Below are 13,518 nucleotides of genomic sequence, written 5' to 3' on the forward strand. Positions count from 1 at the left end.
TCTTCACTTCCCCGTCCTGCTGAATCCACGGTTACCCTCCAGCGACGTTTCCGCTCGATTGAGCACGCGCAGATGTCAATGTAAGCGCGCTGAAGGCACAGGACACCCACCGGCCCACACCCGGTGCCTCTGGAGGCAGTTCAGCGTCTTGTCATTTGCTCGTGCAGAGTTTTGGCCGTCTGCGGCAAACGACCAGCAAGCCCCGTGACTCCCTGTGTTGTCGAAGCGCGCCGCAAAGTCGGAAGGGTCCCCCAACCGGAACAACGTCGGAAAAAGCCGCGTTTGCGGTGTCTTGTGACGGAACTGACACTGTAGGTGGAGGGAAGGCACTTGCACCACCGAAATTCAAGGAAACCCAATCAGATGGAATCACAGAAAATCTACGATCTGAAACAAAGCGAAACCACAGATCTTGCCTGTCCCGTGTGACACACAACGAAGGAAAAAATACTCCCTCGCGAGGTGTATAGACAGTGGACAGTTGCACAAGGGGGGCGGGCACTCGCAACACACGCACTGCCAGCAACAAGCGGAGCTACAACTACTGAATTTACGAGCAGAGGCGCGCAAAGTGAAACGTAAACCGCTACGCTTTTCATTAAAACGGAACAGACACCACATCTCAACTGGCCTTTGTAGGGTAGCGATCCATGGGAACCACATCGGTCGGTCGAACAAGTCCCGGGCGATGACCGAACGCGATGCTGCCATGCACGAAAAGTTACTTGAGTGGAGCCCCGACAACGAAAAGAAGACGTATAATCACCATCAATCGATCAAACAGACAAACACAACGATCTCGAGACATCTTTATTTGGCAGACAACAACTGTCGGAATTCTTTCCCCCGATCCGGCTCCCTCCTTGGTATCACCACGGGCCCCCCAGGCATCCCAGACGCAGCAGCGCGTGTCCTTGTGGATTTGCCAAAAAACACACACACGGTGTGCAGTTTTGTTTCCTGTGGACTGCCACTTTCTCTCCCTTTCCAAGACATGCCTTGTTTCCCCTCACCATTTTCACGCAGAGGCGTCGGACTTTCTCCTGATTAAGGCGCCCAAACAGTGCGGCCTTGAAGCAGGAGCTAAGGACCGAAGCCAGGCGGTTCCTCTTCTTCCCTACAAGATGGCTTATAGAAAAAATCTTAACCAAAAATAGTGCGTCAAAGTGCTCTTCGCGCATTCGTTGGGTTCGCTCCCTCTCTCTCCGTCTCGCGCTGCCCCGCCTGTCTTCTGGATGCCCTGGTCTCTCATTCGCCACGCACTCGCCGGCGCTTCGGCAACTCGCTCCCGCCTGCTGTATTTATCATCTTACGGACGCCCTTCGCGCTTTGTCTTTTCTTCTCTGTGAAGCTGCTTGGATCGCCACCGAGTATATCCTTCGTGTTTCATTTCTTTTCCCGACGCACGCGTTTTGCGTCCTCGTCTGTCTTTCCGGACCCCTAAGCGGAAAACTGTTTTATTAAATGAGACTGGAAACGGTATGACCTCGAGCTTTAAAAGGTCTTCTCGCCCTAGGCATCCGCCGCGCCCGCCTTTCTCGAGCTTGCTCCTTTCTGTTCTGTCCGCGCTTTGCTCCGTCTCTTCTTTTGATTCCGCGCTCGTTTTCGCGCTGTCTCCGTCACACAACATTCCTTCGAACGCGTGCAAAGGCGTCGCTTCCCCTTTTCAGCGCGCCTCTTGCGCAAACCTTCCATGGACCTCCCACCAGTGATCACCGATCCTTCTTCCCGCCCCCTCTCTTCCTCTTCCTCTTCGTCCCTCGCTTCGTTCTCTTCTGTTCCTGTCGGAGCCCCCGAGGCGGACCAGCTGGGCTCTGCCTCGCCGCCTTATCTCTTCCTCGACTCGCTATGGCTACCGTCGTCCATTGACCTTCTAGCTGCGCGTCTCAAACTTCTTCACCTGCGGGCGGAACGGGACGCTCGGTGCCTCTCCTCAGCTTCTCCCTCTTCTTCTCTCTCTACCTCTCCTTCTGCCCATCTAGCTGCGCGTCTAGTTTCGTCTGATACTTGCAAAGGTGGGGGGGTGGGGCAACGATTTGACCCTGAAGCGAGACCGGCGACAGGCGTGAAGAAGGACGAGGCGACTGGAGCTCAACTGCATGCAGCCATACAAGCCTTCGTATTTCGACCGGGAAACGCCTTTCCGAAAGACGCGCTTCCTTTCTCTTCTTCGACAGCCTACCGCCCCCAGCATGTTTCTGTGAAAGCGGAGACAAAAGCGGTAGACGCCGCACTCCGAAGCGTTGTCGTCGGACGCAGCGGCGTCGACTCCAAGCCCCGCGCAAGCGCGTCTGCATGCACGAGCTGCCTCGGACCTGAAGACGTTGCGCGGAACAGAGAATATGGAGACAAAAACGGGGAGGAGAACGGTAATGCGGACGCTAAAGACGGAGGAGGCGAAGCAAAAGCTTTCGATGGTCCTTCCAGGAAAGGGGGAGCTTCGGGAGACGAAGCGCGCGTCTCCAGAGAGAGGTCGGAAAAACAAGACGGCTGGGCGAAGAGAGAAGAGACGGAAGACACATGCGTTGTCCTCCCTCGGCTTAAAACTTCTCACATCAAGGGGCGAGAAACGATTCGAGGCCTCAACGTTCTTCTTCACTATTCCAGCGCTCTCCCGCCTCAGAAGGAAGTGATGGCTGCCGTCATCGAGGCCTGCCAAACGGAGAGACACGCTATCATCGAGAGCCCCACAGGTGCGTCATACCCTGAAGCCCTGAACCATACACACAGCTTGCTTCTCTGAGACTGGAGAGCGACCTGACAGCTCTTGCATCTCTTCACTTCCTCGAATATCACACGACTTTCCCCAGAGAGTCTGTCGTGTGTCACGTCGTGACTGCCGGTGGCTGCGCCGACCCTCTGGCCGGTCCAAGGCGAGCGATGCGTCTCTGTCCTCTGAACTGGGTGCCTGCCTTCACCTTACCTGACGTCTTGAGCTTCTCCTGTGCCTTCTTGTCCTCCCCTCGGGTGTCCTTTGGTTCCCACCCCTCCGTGTTCGAATGCGTCTGCGTCTCCTTTCCTCTCCTTTCCTTCCCCCTCCAAGGTCCCCATCTCCTCTTCCGCTGGTTAGACTGTCCACGCCCAGAGAGACTCGCCTGTGCGTAGTCGAAGAGCTAGAGCTGCTTGCAGATAATCACTCGTGGAGGGGACATACGGGTGGATGACGGGGAAGGAGACAGTCTCCCCATCTCGACGCTCCTAGGTGTTCTGGCTGCAGGTGCTGTAGCTCGAGTTTCCGTTCCTTCACGTTCAGTTCTCAGGTGACGCAGAACCGACAGAGACGCAGAGAACATAGCCTTGTCTTTTTTCAGGAACGGGAAAGACGGCAGCCCTCCTTTGCGCGGGCCTTGCGTGGCAGAGAGAAGCCCAAAGGGAGGCTCAGAGCAGAAGTATCGGGCGCATTATTTACTGCACACGGACGCAGAAGCAAGCCTCGCAGGTGAGGAGACGCTTGTGGTCTTCTCGTTGTTCTCGCTTCTCGAGTTTCTTGCACCCTCGGAGATTGGTGGCTGGCCGTGCCTTCCTTTCGCCAGCTGTTGCTTCTGCTTTCTCTGGTGGCTCCGAGTTTCTCCCATGAATTGCCGGGTTCTTTGCTGGAGACGTTTGCCACCCTCCGGTTTCCCTGGGGGTTTTCTGTGCCGTCTCCCGCGCCGCCTTCTGCTTTTCTGCTTTAGTCTCTGACCTTTGCTTTGGCATCTCTCGCACTTTCAGGTGATTGCAGAACTAAAGAAGAGCCCGTACCAGCCCGCTGCGGTCCAACTCGCTTCGCGCTCGCATCTCTGTCCCTACATGAATCCTTCTCTCCGTTCGTTTGTCCTCTCCACCGCTTCAAGACATCTTTCCCGAGACCGTCCTTGTTCCTCTTGTCCCTCCCGTTCTTCTTCTTCCACCTCTTCCTTCTCTTCTTCCTCTCGGTGTTCCTCTTTCTCGTCTTGTTCCTCTGTTGGCCCCGGGCCGCATTCGGCTGTCCCTCAGAAGACCGAGGAGAGAGGAGAAGGACGCAGTGGATGTGGGTCAGAACGCGGAGAGACGAAGAGAGAAGATGCGTCTTTCGTCAAAACCGAAGAACGGAATGAAGCCCTGAAGCGCCGGGGCGAGCAAGAGAACGGACGCCAGTGGCTGACGCCAAAGAGACTTCTTTGTGGCAAACAAGGCCCTTCGAGTGCGTCGCGTTCGCGCCCCGCCCGAAAAGAGAAGAAGTATGTCCAGTGCTCTCTCGACTCGCTCCTGATAACGGGGAAGCCTCAGGGAAGAAAGAACTTTCGGGAAGAGTCCAAGGAAACCCAGCAAGGCGATGCTTGCGCACGAGGCGCCTGGATCTGCGCGAAACGCAGAAGAGAGTCGCCGTCCTCAGTCGACGCCGGCAACTTCCTCCGCAAGCTTCTTCTTCTCCCCGTCTGTGAACCCTCCGACGCCTCCATAGCCTCAGCGCCCTCGCGATTGGTGGAGGACGACGAGTGCCGACAATCGGGGACGCGTGTCGACACCTGGCGACGAAAAGCCGGGCGGTTTCGTGACAGAAGCGAAGCCGACGGCTTCGCGTTTCTCCTCGACAGACTTCTCGGCTTCGCCGTGGACAGCTGCGCCGCTCGCGAGAGAGCCGGAGAGACAGAGAGCAACCGAGGAGATGGAGGAGACCGACGCAAGGTGGAACAGATCGACGAACGAGAGAGAGAAAAAGAGAGACAGACAGAGGGAGAAGACACAGAGAGCGAGGCAGAAGTGTGCGAGGGCGGCGGCGCCTGGTGGCGGCTGAGGCGACAGCCGGAGTTGCCGAAGAGGGCGAAACTCAGTCAGGCAGAAGAGAGGGGGAGAGAGTTTGGAAGTCCTTCTCTCTCTAAGAAGCACTCCAAGAACGCCGAGGAGAGAAATCGGCGACTCCGGGACCATGCGCTGGATCAGCCTGACGGCTGGCTCTGTCCGTTTTATGTTCGGTTGGGCGAGAGACTCTTCGCGGAGCGCCTGTTCGAGCGCGCACGACCGGGCCTCGCGCTTTGCTCCCAGGCCGAGGGCGCGAAGACAGCCGTTTTCCAGGCCGAGAACGACCGAGAAAAGGAGCCTGGCGAAGCGAGCGAACGAGGTGTCGCCCCGCCGAACGCGATACCAGCAGAAATGACAGAGGAAGAAAAGGGCCGCTCGAAACCCGGCGAAGAGTTGAGTGACCAAGAAGGGGGCGCGATGGACATTGAGGAACTCGCAAGATTTACTCTCACATCCTTCTGCTCTCAACCGTCCGACAGGAGCGGCAACTCTGCCTCCCGCTCGAAACTCTTTGAGAAAAAGAGACAACTCTTCGCCGCTGCCGGCGCCTGTCCGTACCACGCAACTCTCGCCCTCCTTCCCATGGCAGACCTCGTCGTCTGTCCCTACAATTACGTCTTGGATCCAGGCGTGGCGGCCAGCTCGAAGCTCAACGACTTGCTGAAAGGTGAGGCGCAGAAGACGGAGACAAGGAGAGGAAGTCGGCTGCGTGCGTCGCTCCACCCAGAGCCCGAGATGCGGTGTTTTTGTGACAACCCGTTCAGGCACATTCAGAATTGGTAAAAAATGGATTTCCTCGACTCGGCTCCTGAACAACTGCGAGAAAAACGCAGGTCGCTTCTCCACGCTGCATACACCATTTTGAGGGGCCCTCATGATGAAGAACGCTCGAAAGGGAGGATGCCGAACACCTCCAAACCATTCTTTCGAGTGTTTGTACACGTCTTCCTGCTTGCAGATTGCAACCTGTCTTGAAACGTTTCCGTTGGTCGCGTTGCCCTCGTCCACATTTGTTTCCACGTGCCTTCTTGTCTCCAGTGTCATTTGCAAGTCCTCCACCTGCCCCTCCCTCCCCTAACAGTCTTTTTTCCCTTTGCATGTCAGGAGTCCTTTTCCCTCGTATTCTAAGAACCGCTTCACTTGCTTTTCCGCGACTGGTCACGTTCCTTCTCCTCAGACGTTTTTGATGTCTCGCTGCGCTTCTCTCTTGTAGGTTCGGTCATCATTTTTGACGAGGGCCACAACGTGGAGTCGATCTGCAGAGACGCAGGGAGTCTCGATTTGCAAATGCATCGGATAACCGCGCTCTTTCACTGGGTGGAGGCGATTCGGGGCTACGTGGCAAGACAACTTGCTTCTTCAGGTTTTCCACCGTCTTGCTCCGCCTCAAGAGAACCCACTCCGTCTGAAGACTTGGCTTCTGTCGCCTCCACGTCGCCGCCTCCTGAGTCCCCGCAGAGTGTCTCTTTCGTCCTCTCTGTCTCTTCAGCGCCAGGCCACGCACCAGGCGACGTCGAAACGGAGGCCATGCGCCGCTTGGTCTCTGCGTCTCTCCCCGCTCTCCTCGACTTTCTAGGGCGCCTGATTCGCGTGGGAGAGAAGGCGACGCGAAGTCCGGACGACCTCGCGAGGGCCATACAGCGGGACGGAGGCGACTTGGGTGCAGAGCTGGCGTGGAGGCGACGAGGGAGGCCGTGTGTAAGTCGCGGAAGAGGATGCGAGACTGCTTGGCAGACAGACAGGGTGCTGAACGAGATTGGCGGAGAGGAAGCAGACACCATGACGGTGACGCTTGGCAGGTGGGGTGGAGAGATCAAGCACCGAGCCGTTGGGCCGGGGGTTTCGCCTTGGTCTCGGTCGTCTCCTTCGTTTCTCGCCTCCGCTTCCACGTCTTCTGTTTCGAGTGCTGCTGCACGCTTGCACTCGCGTTTCTCTGCAGAGTCTTTAGATGGCTGTTTGGACTTCCTGCTCGAGATGGGCGTGGCGCGCGAAGAGGCGGCGACGTACGGTGAGAAGGTGAAGGCCGCGGTGGACGAGATTCACCGTCTGCTGCTTCTCGCGGATCCTTTGCAGGCGTCGAACGCGACGCGAGACCAGGCAAACTGGGGAGACAGCCGCGAGATGAGGGAACTGGAGAAGCTAGTATACATTTTCTCTCTCCTGACCGCGCATCCCAACTGCTACCAAGTGCGCCTCGCTGCAAAACTGCCTGAGGAGGAGGTCGAGCGCCTTTTGCTTTTCCGTCGGGAGGCGTCGCGCGGATCTTGTCAGCCAGCAGGGTTGTTCAGGGCCGACTCTGAGTGGAGAGAAGCCAAGGCGGAATTTCCAGGGACAGCCGCCGGAGGGGACGATCTCGAGCAGGAGAGCAAAAGTGCAGAGAGTGGCGAGCGCGGGCAAGACTGGAGGTTCAGGAACCTCCTGAAGAACGTGTCTCTTCACCTGTGGCTCCTCGCCCCCGCCGTCACCTTTGAAAGGATCAGCCAACAAGCGAGGGCCGTCATCGTTGCGTCCGGCACTCTCGAACCCATCGAGTCTCTCATGTAAGCAAACTCGTCCCTTGTTCTCTCTCGTTTCTTCTCTCTCTCTGTGCTCGTCCTGGTCCCCTCTCTTTTTCGCTGAGTTCTTCTGTTAGGCTCTCTTCCCCCTTCTCCACCCTGCGGCTCTCCGCTCTCCTCACCTCTCTCGTCCTCTCTTTTCGTCGCTCTTCTCTTTTCTCTTCACTCCTGTTCTCTTCTCTCTTTCAGCTTTCCTCTCTTGTCTCTCCTCGACGCACTGCCGCTTCTTCCCTCGTAACTCTGACGGCAGTTCGGGCGGCGAAAGTGTGTCATCTCTCTCCACTGCCTGTCTGTGCCCACCTAAACACCAAACGAGATCTTCATAAACTGTTTTTCTGCAGACGTAAATCTGAATCTCTGCATATTTTTCCTCTTCAAAGCTAAAGCACCGATGCACTTCCCTCTAGACTGTACTTACGCACTCGTCGATATCAGTGCCTATGTGTCACTCCATGTTTCTCGCCACATGAGTCTTGTGAGCGCCGTGAGAGGCGTCTGTTGCCCGCGTCGTTGTCTCCGTTCTTCGAAAACAACGTCGACGCCTCTGCAGTTCAGCTCAGATGCGCGAGGTTCGCGGCTGAAAGTGTCACGTTCTCCTTTTCACTTGAACTGTCAGATGAGGAGACGCCTTTACAAAACTCCGGAGATCCCTTTGCTTTTCCGAACGCAGGTCAGAGCTGGGGCCTTCCTTCGCGCGACGGCTGCTGCCCTCGCCGGTTCGGGCGAGTCACGTCGTGGCGCCTGCGCAACTTGCCATCGCCTGTCTGCAAACGATGCCAGTCGGAGACTCTACTTTTCACTTTCGTCGCCGAGATTCCTCGAACTCTCAAGGCCTCGGACCTTCCTCGTCCTCTGCGCCTGCTGCGTCTCCTTCGAGACTCACCAACTCAACGCAGAGATCGTCTTTTTCCTCGGCTTCCTTCTCGTCTTCTTCCTCTGCTCTCTGTTCTTCCCAAGGTCCACGCCTGTCGACTTCCCAGCTTGGGTCGACTCACGGCGATGGGCTGTCGCTTTCTGCGTCCGCCTCTGTCGGTCGACCCGCGGGGTCTCCGGGGAGGTCTGTGCCGCTGGAGTGCTCGAGTCGGCAGTTGACGAATCCTTCTTTTCTTCTGCATCTGGGCTGGTGCATTGTGCGTCTGGTGCAGGCGATTCCGGGGGGCATTCTCGTGTTCTTTCCCTCCTTCAGCATGCTTCAGAAGGCGCAGCGGCTCTGGAGCGGAGGCTCGCAGAGGCCCGAGAGCCGGCAGCGACGCGGCGCCTCTTGGAGAAGCTTCGCCGCTTCTGCGGGACCTGCAGAGAAGAGACCGTTCGGAAGTCGAGGAAACGCAGAGCCTGACCACGCTCCGTCTGTCTGGGCGGCACTCCAAGAGCTGAAGAAGACTGTCATCGTCGAGCGGGGAACAGATGTCCTCGGAACCGTTTCGTCTCGCGCTTCTGACGCGTTGGGATCCGACGCAGAGGTGCAGGAAGACTCGCGGAGGGGAACTGGAGGAGAGAGCGAGAGAGACCCCAAAGAGATGTTTTGCGAGAGCGTCGACGAAAGAGGACACGCACTCATGCTCGCCGTTTACCGCGGAAAAATGAGTGAGGGCTTGTCGTTCAATGACGCGTACTGCCGAGGCGTCCTCTGCATCGGCATCCCGTACCCTGCGTTGAGAGACCCGAAGATCGAAAGCAAAATGAAATTCAACGACGCACTTCACGCCCTCAGTCTCTCTCCGGAACACCTTCTCTCTTGTGCTTCTGACATGGCAACTGCGGACAGAACAACTTCCGCTCGCCCCCCAAATGCTTCTCTCTCCTCTCCCGCGTCTCTCGCGTCTCCCGCTTCCCTCTCTTCTCTCTCTTCCTGCGGTTTTCCGCCTCAAGCGACGCGCGCCTCAGAGGCTGAGCGCGAAAAACGAACGCTTTCCACCTGTGCGGCGGAGCCCGTGAAGACCGGAGGGAAGGAGAGCCGTTGCATGGGCAGGGAGGACGGACAAAATCCCTTCGTCGCGACGGCCGCGCAGGCAAACGGAACGGAGAAGGACGCGAAACCGACGGCCTGGCTCGACGGCAGAAGGTGGTACATCATTCAGGCCTACAGGGCTCTCAACCAAGCGATTGGGAGGTGCATTCGGCACAAGTAAGCGAAGCTCGACATGTTCTCTCACGCGTGCTTGAGCGAAAGTGGGGTGAGGTTACCGAGCAAAACAGACAATCGGGGCCTTTGTCTGTTCGGAGACCACAGTTGAGGTGACACATGCTGCAGAAATAAAACATCGCTGTGTAGCCATGTAGGAGAGGCAGGCAGGACAGTCTCGGATCCGTCTCGGCTTTGTTTTGCAGAGTTGCTGCTGCATACATTCCCTCATATCTGAAGCAGTCGATTTGCGACAGACAGCGACGTCTTGGAGTCTTGAGTTTGACGAGCTAGCTGCCTCTTAATGCTGGATGCTCTGGCCGCAGACAAGGAACGTTTCCATCCTATTCTGCAGTGCTGAAAGGTCTTTGTTTGAAAGCCCTCTGAAGCTCGAATGCACTTCAGAAGCTTCTTGTGCATTTGCTAGCGTTCAACGTCTAGTTAAAGAATTCGCGACGGAGACCATTGCCGAATTCAGAACAGAGACTTCGATATCCGGACACAGGTGCTAGTGGTTCTAGAAAACTGGAGACAGCATTCGTTCTTGGGAGACCGACTGATCTAACAGAAACATGAACTGGGACACGAATCTGAGAAGAAACCACCCCTTGAATTTGCTGGAGCCTCAGAGTGCGATGAGCCGCCATTGAAGCGGCAACTCTCCCCGTCCACTATTTCAGATTCGCGTTACACAACCCAGAGAGAAGAGACATGAATGATGCTTCTCAGGATATTCAGTCGAAACGCCGTGCGTCGAAGGACATGTCCGGATCTGTTCTCTTTCTTCTTTGTTGAGTGCTTTTCCTGCATGTGGACGCGACAAAGGCTGGCATCTCTTGCACAGCCCGTTCTCGCGTCCTGATTTTCTTTACTTCTGCACTTTCACTTCTCTCGCGGATCCGATTCTTCTCTTTCCAAGGCTCCTCTCGTCTGTCTCTCTGCCTCTCGCCAGTACCTTCTGTCTCTCTTCTCGGTTTCTTCCTCCTGCGCTCATCTCCATTGCGACGTCTGTCGTCTCTGTCACTGTCTCCACCGCACGCAGACATGATTACGGCGTCGTCATTCTCCTCGACTCTCGACATGCGTTCCCTTCCTCCTCAAAATGCGCTTCCTTCGCACCGGCTTCTTCCTCTTTTTCCTCGCTCTCTTCCTCTCTCTTCTCTACTTCCTCCTTTTCTTCGTCTGCAGTCTCCCTTGGGAGGCCAGGCCACGGAGTCTTCCCCCAGAGGCTGCCAGAGATGGGCGCATCTTCTGCGCTTTTTTGTCGCTGGTTTTCCCCTCACCTGCAGAGCCTCACGAGTTGCGAGTCGCTCGTTCAAACACTCCGCGCCCACTTCTCTATCGCCCCGCGCGTCGCCGCCCACATGCACCTCCTTGCCGCTGCTGTCCCGAAGTCCGCCGCAAAAACTGTTTCTGCTGCATGCACTCCTCTGCCTGCTCACGAACAGCAACGCGGCGGCAGCATCCAGAGAGAGACTGAGGACAGTGGGTCGCGAGGGGAGAGGAAGGCGGCGTCTGTCGAGAGCGAAGCGAGAATTGGCAAAGAGAACGAACCGGCGAGCGCATGCGGGGGCGGACCGGGACCAAACCGAAGTCCGGACTTGAGTCAGCTTTCTTCACAGAGCGCTTTGCAGGCCTTGTCACGTTCAGGCAGAGATCTCGTTTTTCCACCTCTTTTGGTGAGGGTGAACGACACCAAAGGAGAGGCGAGGGGAAGAGAAGTGAAAGGAGAGAACGGACAAATGAAAAGTGAGGAGAGCGAAGGAGAATCCACAGTAGAGACGATCGCTGGCATTCCTGCGTTTGCCTCTTGGCATCGGGGCAAAACTGCCACACAGTCTTTCGCACCTGTTTCGCGAGCTGAGCTGGGCGGAGGAGACTCAGAGGTTTGCGGGAGCGGGAAAGGGGGGAAGGCGAAGGAAGAGCGAAACGAAGAACTTCAAGAGGCAACTCAACAACGCAAACCCTCTGAAGGGGAGAGAGATCCGACGCTCAGCTGGGACGAGTCAGGCGACTCGACGGAGACAACGGAAAAAGCGAAGGCAGTCGCGGCGGAAGAAGGCGAAGGCTCAGAGGAAAACGGAGACAGAAGCCGCAGCACACATCCAACAGCAGCAGAGGGAATGCAGGAGGGTGGAGAACGGCTAGAAAGCATGAAAAGAATGAAGACACACAGTTGGGGAGAGCAAGAGGAAGATCGGGAGGACCTGGAGGACATCCTCGCAGCTCTCTAAGGGGTTCTAGAGGGTGTAAACTCTTGCACTCTTTTGCCAGTTGTCTTTCTCTCATGTCGTCTGTAGAGGATGCGCTTGGAAAGGCCGCCTTGCTGATTCGTCGTCAGCCACAGACCGCGTTTTCTCCAGACTCGTTTCTGATCTGCAGGTAGAGTCTGCCGGGGATTGCTCGGACTGAGGCGGCGCCTGCGTTCGATAGAAAGCGGGCTGCGAGCTTCAAATTCTTGTCAATTCAGTGTTTTCTCTGGAGAGAAAGGAACGATTCGAACATGCTTCACGCAAAAAAAAAAACGCTTCGCGAGGAGGTGATTTGTTTTTCAGGTGTCTACGCGTTCCATCTTGGTGTCCTTACTCTTTCTGTCGTTGAATGCTTCCCCATCTTTCTCTCTTCCTCATTCCCTCTTAGATCGCCCCCTTTTTTCGCAGTCCCTGTATCTCCTCCTCTCCCCTCTTCCTGCCAATCTCTGTCTCTCTTTCCATCTCCTTCTCTCACTTGCTGTCTCTTTTCTTTATCTCTCCTTCTGGTTATGCGTCTCTGGTTCCTCCCGCCTTCTCTATCGCTTTGCCGCTGTTTCGAGCGCTGCGGGAACTTCCCCTTTCGCTCTTTGTGGGCTTCCTGTCTGGCCAAACAAAGTATGCCGCGAAAACTGGCGTTCCTCATTCCCTGGCGAGCCGCAGAGGCCCTCTCTCCACTTGCTGCGAACTAAACCAAGTAGAACGTACAGATGCACCTCAGACTCACATCAGAGATCTTGTAGAGAAGAGAAAAGGCACTCAGCGTGCTGTCGCACCTCTGCATTGGGGTTCGGAAGGTGCTTTCAAGGACGGACGCGCTCTCCTCTTTCCCAGGACCTCCTCTGGGTTCTGTGTTTGGAGCTGAAAGTCTCTGTTCGGAATTCGGTAATGCTCTCGCTCATTAGTCATACGCCATGGGCGCATTTCAGATGCCAGATCGTCCACCGGCGAGGTTCCTGTTGAGACACTCTAGGGGGTTTCTTATTTTTCTTCCTTCCTTACTCAAGACATGCAACACGATTCAGGGTATTTCCCGGCGCTAGCTGCCAACAGCCTTCTTTCGTTTCGCTGCGTATCACACTGTGCGTGCCTGTGTCGTCGTAAAACGCGATTCCGGTTGTTTCACACACGAAAAGACTCCACGAGTTTCACTCAGAAGAATTCAGGTGCCGGCCACACGTCCGATTCGCAGTCACGTGCATGTTTTCGGGGTCACCTGCGAAGCGGCAGCCCGGTCACCCCCCATACCAGTTTTTGCTGACTGAGGAGGAAAGCGCGACTTTTCTTGGAGTCTCGGAGTCACTTCCACACTGTTCGTCTGCGCCTTTGAGAGACGGAGTGTGCCGGATCCCGCTTCCTCGTGCTGGACGGGTGCTTCACGCCTAGAGTTTCACCTAACAGAGGCGCGAAAGACGCGAATCGTCCGCTTCTCGCTTTTTCGGGGAGAGCTGGTCACGTTTGACTCCACGCTGGTGTGTCCTGAGGGGAATTTTCAACTTTTCCCGGAACCGTCCGCCATCCTTGTGTCGAGCGAGTGCGTCCGTGCTCTGCAGCAGTGCGGCGTGCACAGCCGATTCTCAGCGAGAAACTGTGAAAAAGTCAAGGTTCCGATCGATTTCTTCAACGGCCTTTCCGCTCGTTCATCCCTCAAGGTGAGAAGAGCTTTTGTTGGGTGCAAAGCCTCTCGAACACTCAGTGTCTTCTCGCTGGAATCGCGTCTCAAGCACCCCCCCCCGGTCTCCCCGTCTCCGGCCGCGCTGCTTCCACTCTCTCGCGGTATGCGCGTTCCAGCTTAACTGGCGAACTGCGTCGAGACTCGTGTCGCGGCTCT

At 56.4% G+C, this 13,518-nt stretch overlaps 1 protein-coding gene across 1 annotated transcript; it reads left to right on the forward strand.

Moving 5' to 3' along the window:
• Positions 1 to 1,693: 1,693 nt before the first annotated feature.
• TGME49_231800 (helicase, putative) lies at positions 1,694 to 11,672 on the forward strand (the record flags this gene model as incomplete). Its single annotated transcript, XM_002368010.1, has 6 exons — positions 1,694 to 2,693; positions 3,312 to 3,439; positions 3,712 to 5,428; positions 5,975 to 7,301; positions 7,987 to 9,441; positions 10,481 to 11,672. 6 exons carry the CDS (start codon positions 1,694 to 1,696, stop codon positions 11,670 to 11,672), a joined length of 6,819 nt encoding a protein of 2,272 aa, XP_002368051.1.
• Between the last annotated feature and the right edge of the window lie 1,846 nt (positions 11,673 to 13,518).

The sequence above is a fragment of the Toxoplasma gondii genome, chromosome VIII, assembly GCF_000006565.2.
Source record: "Toxoplasma gondii ME49 chromosome VIII, whole genome shotgun sequence".
NCBI lineage: Eukaryota > Apicomplexa > Conoidasida > Eucoccidiorida > Sarcocystidae > Toxoplasma > Toxoplasma gondii.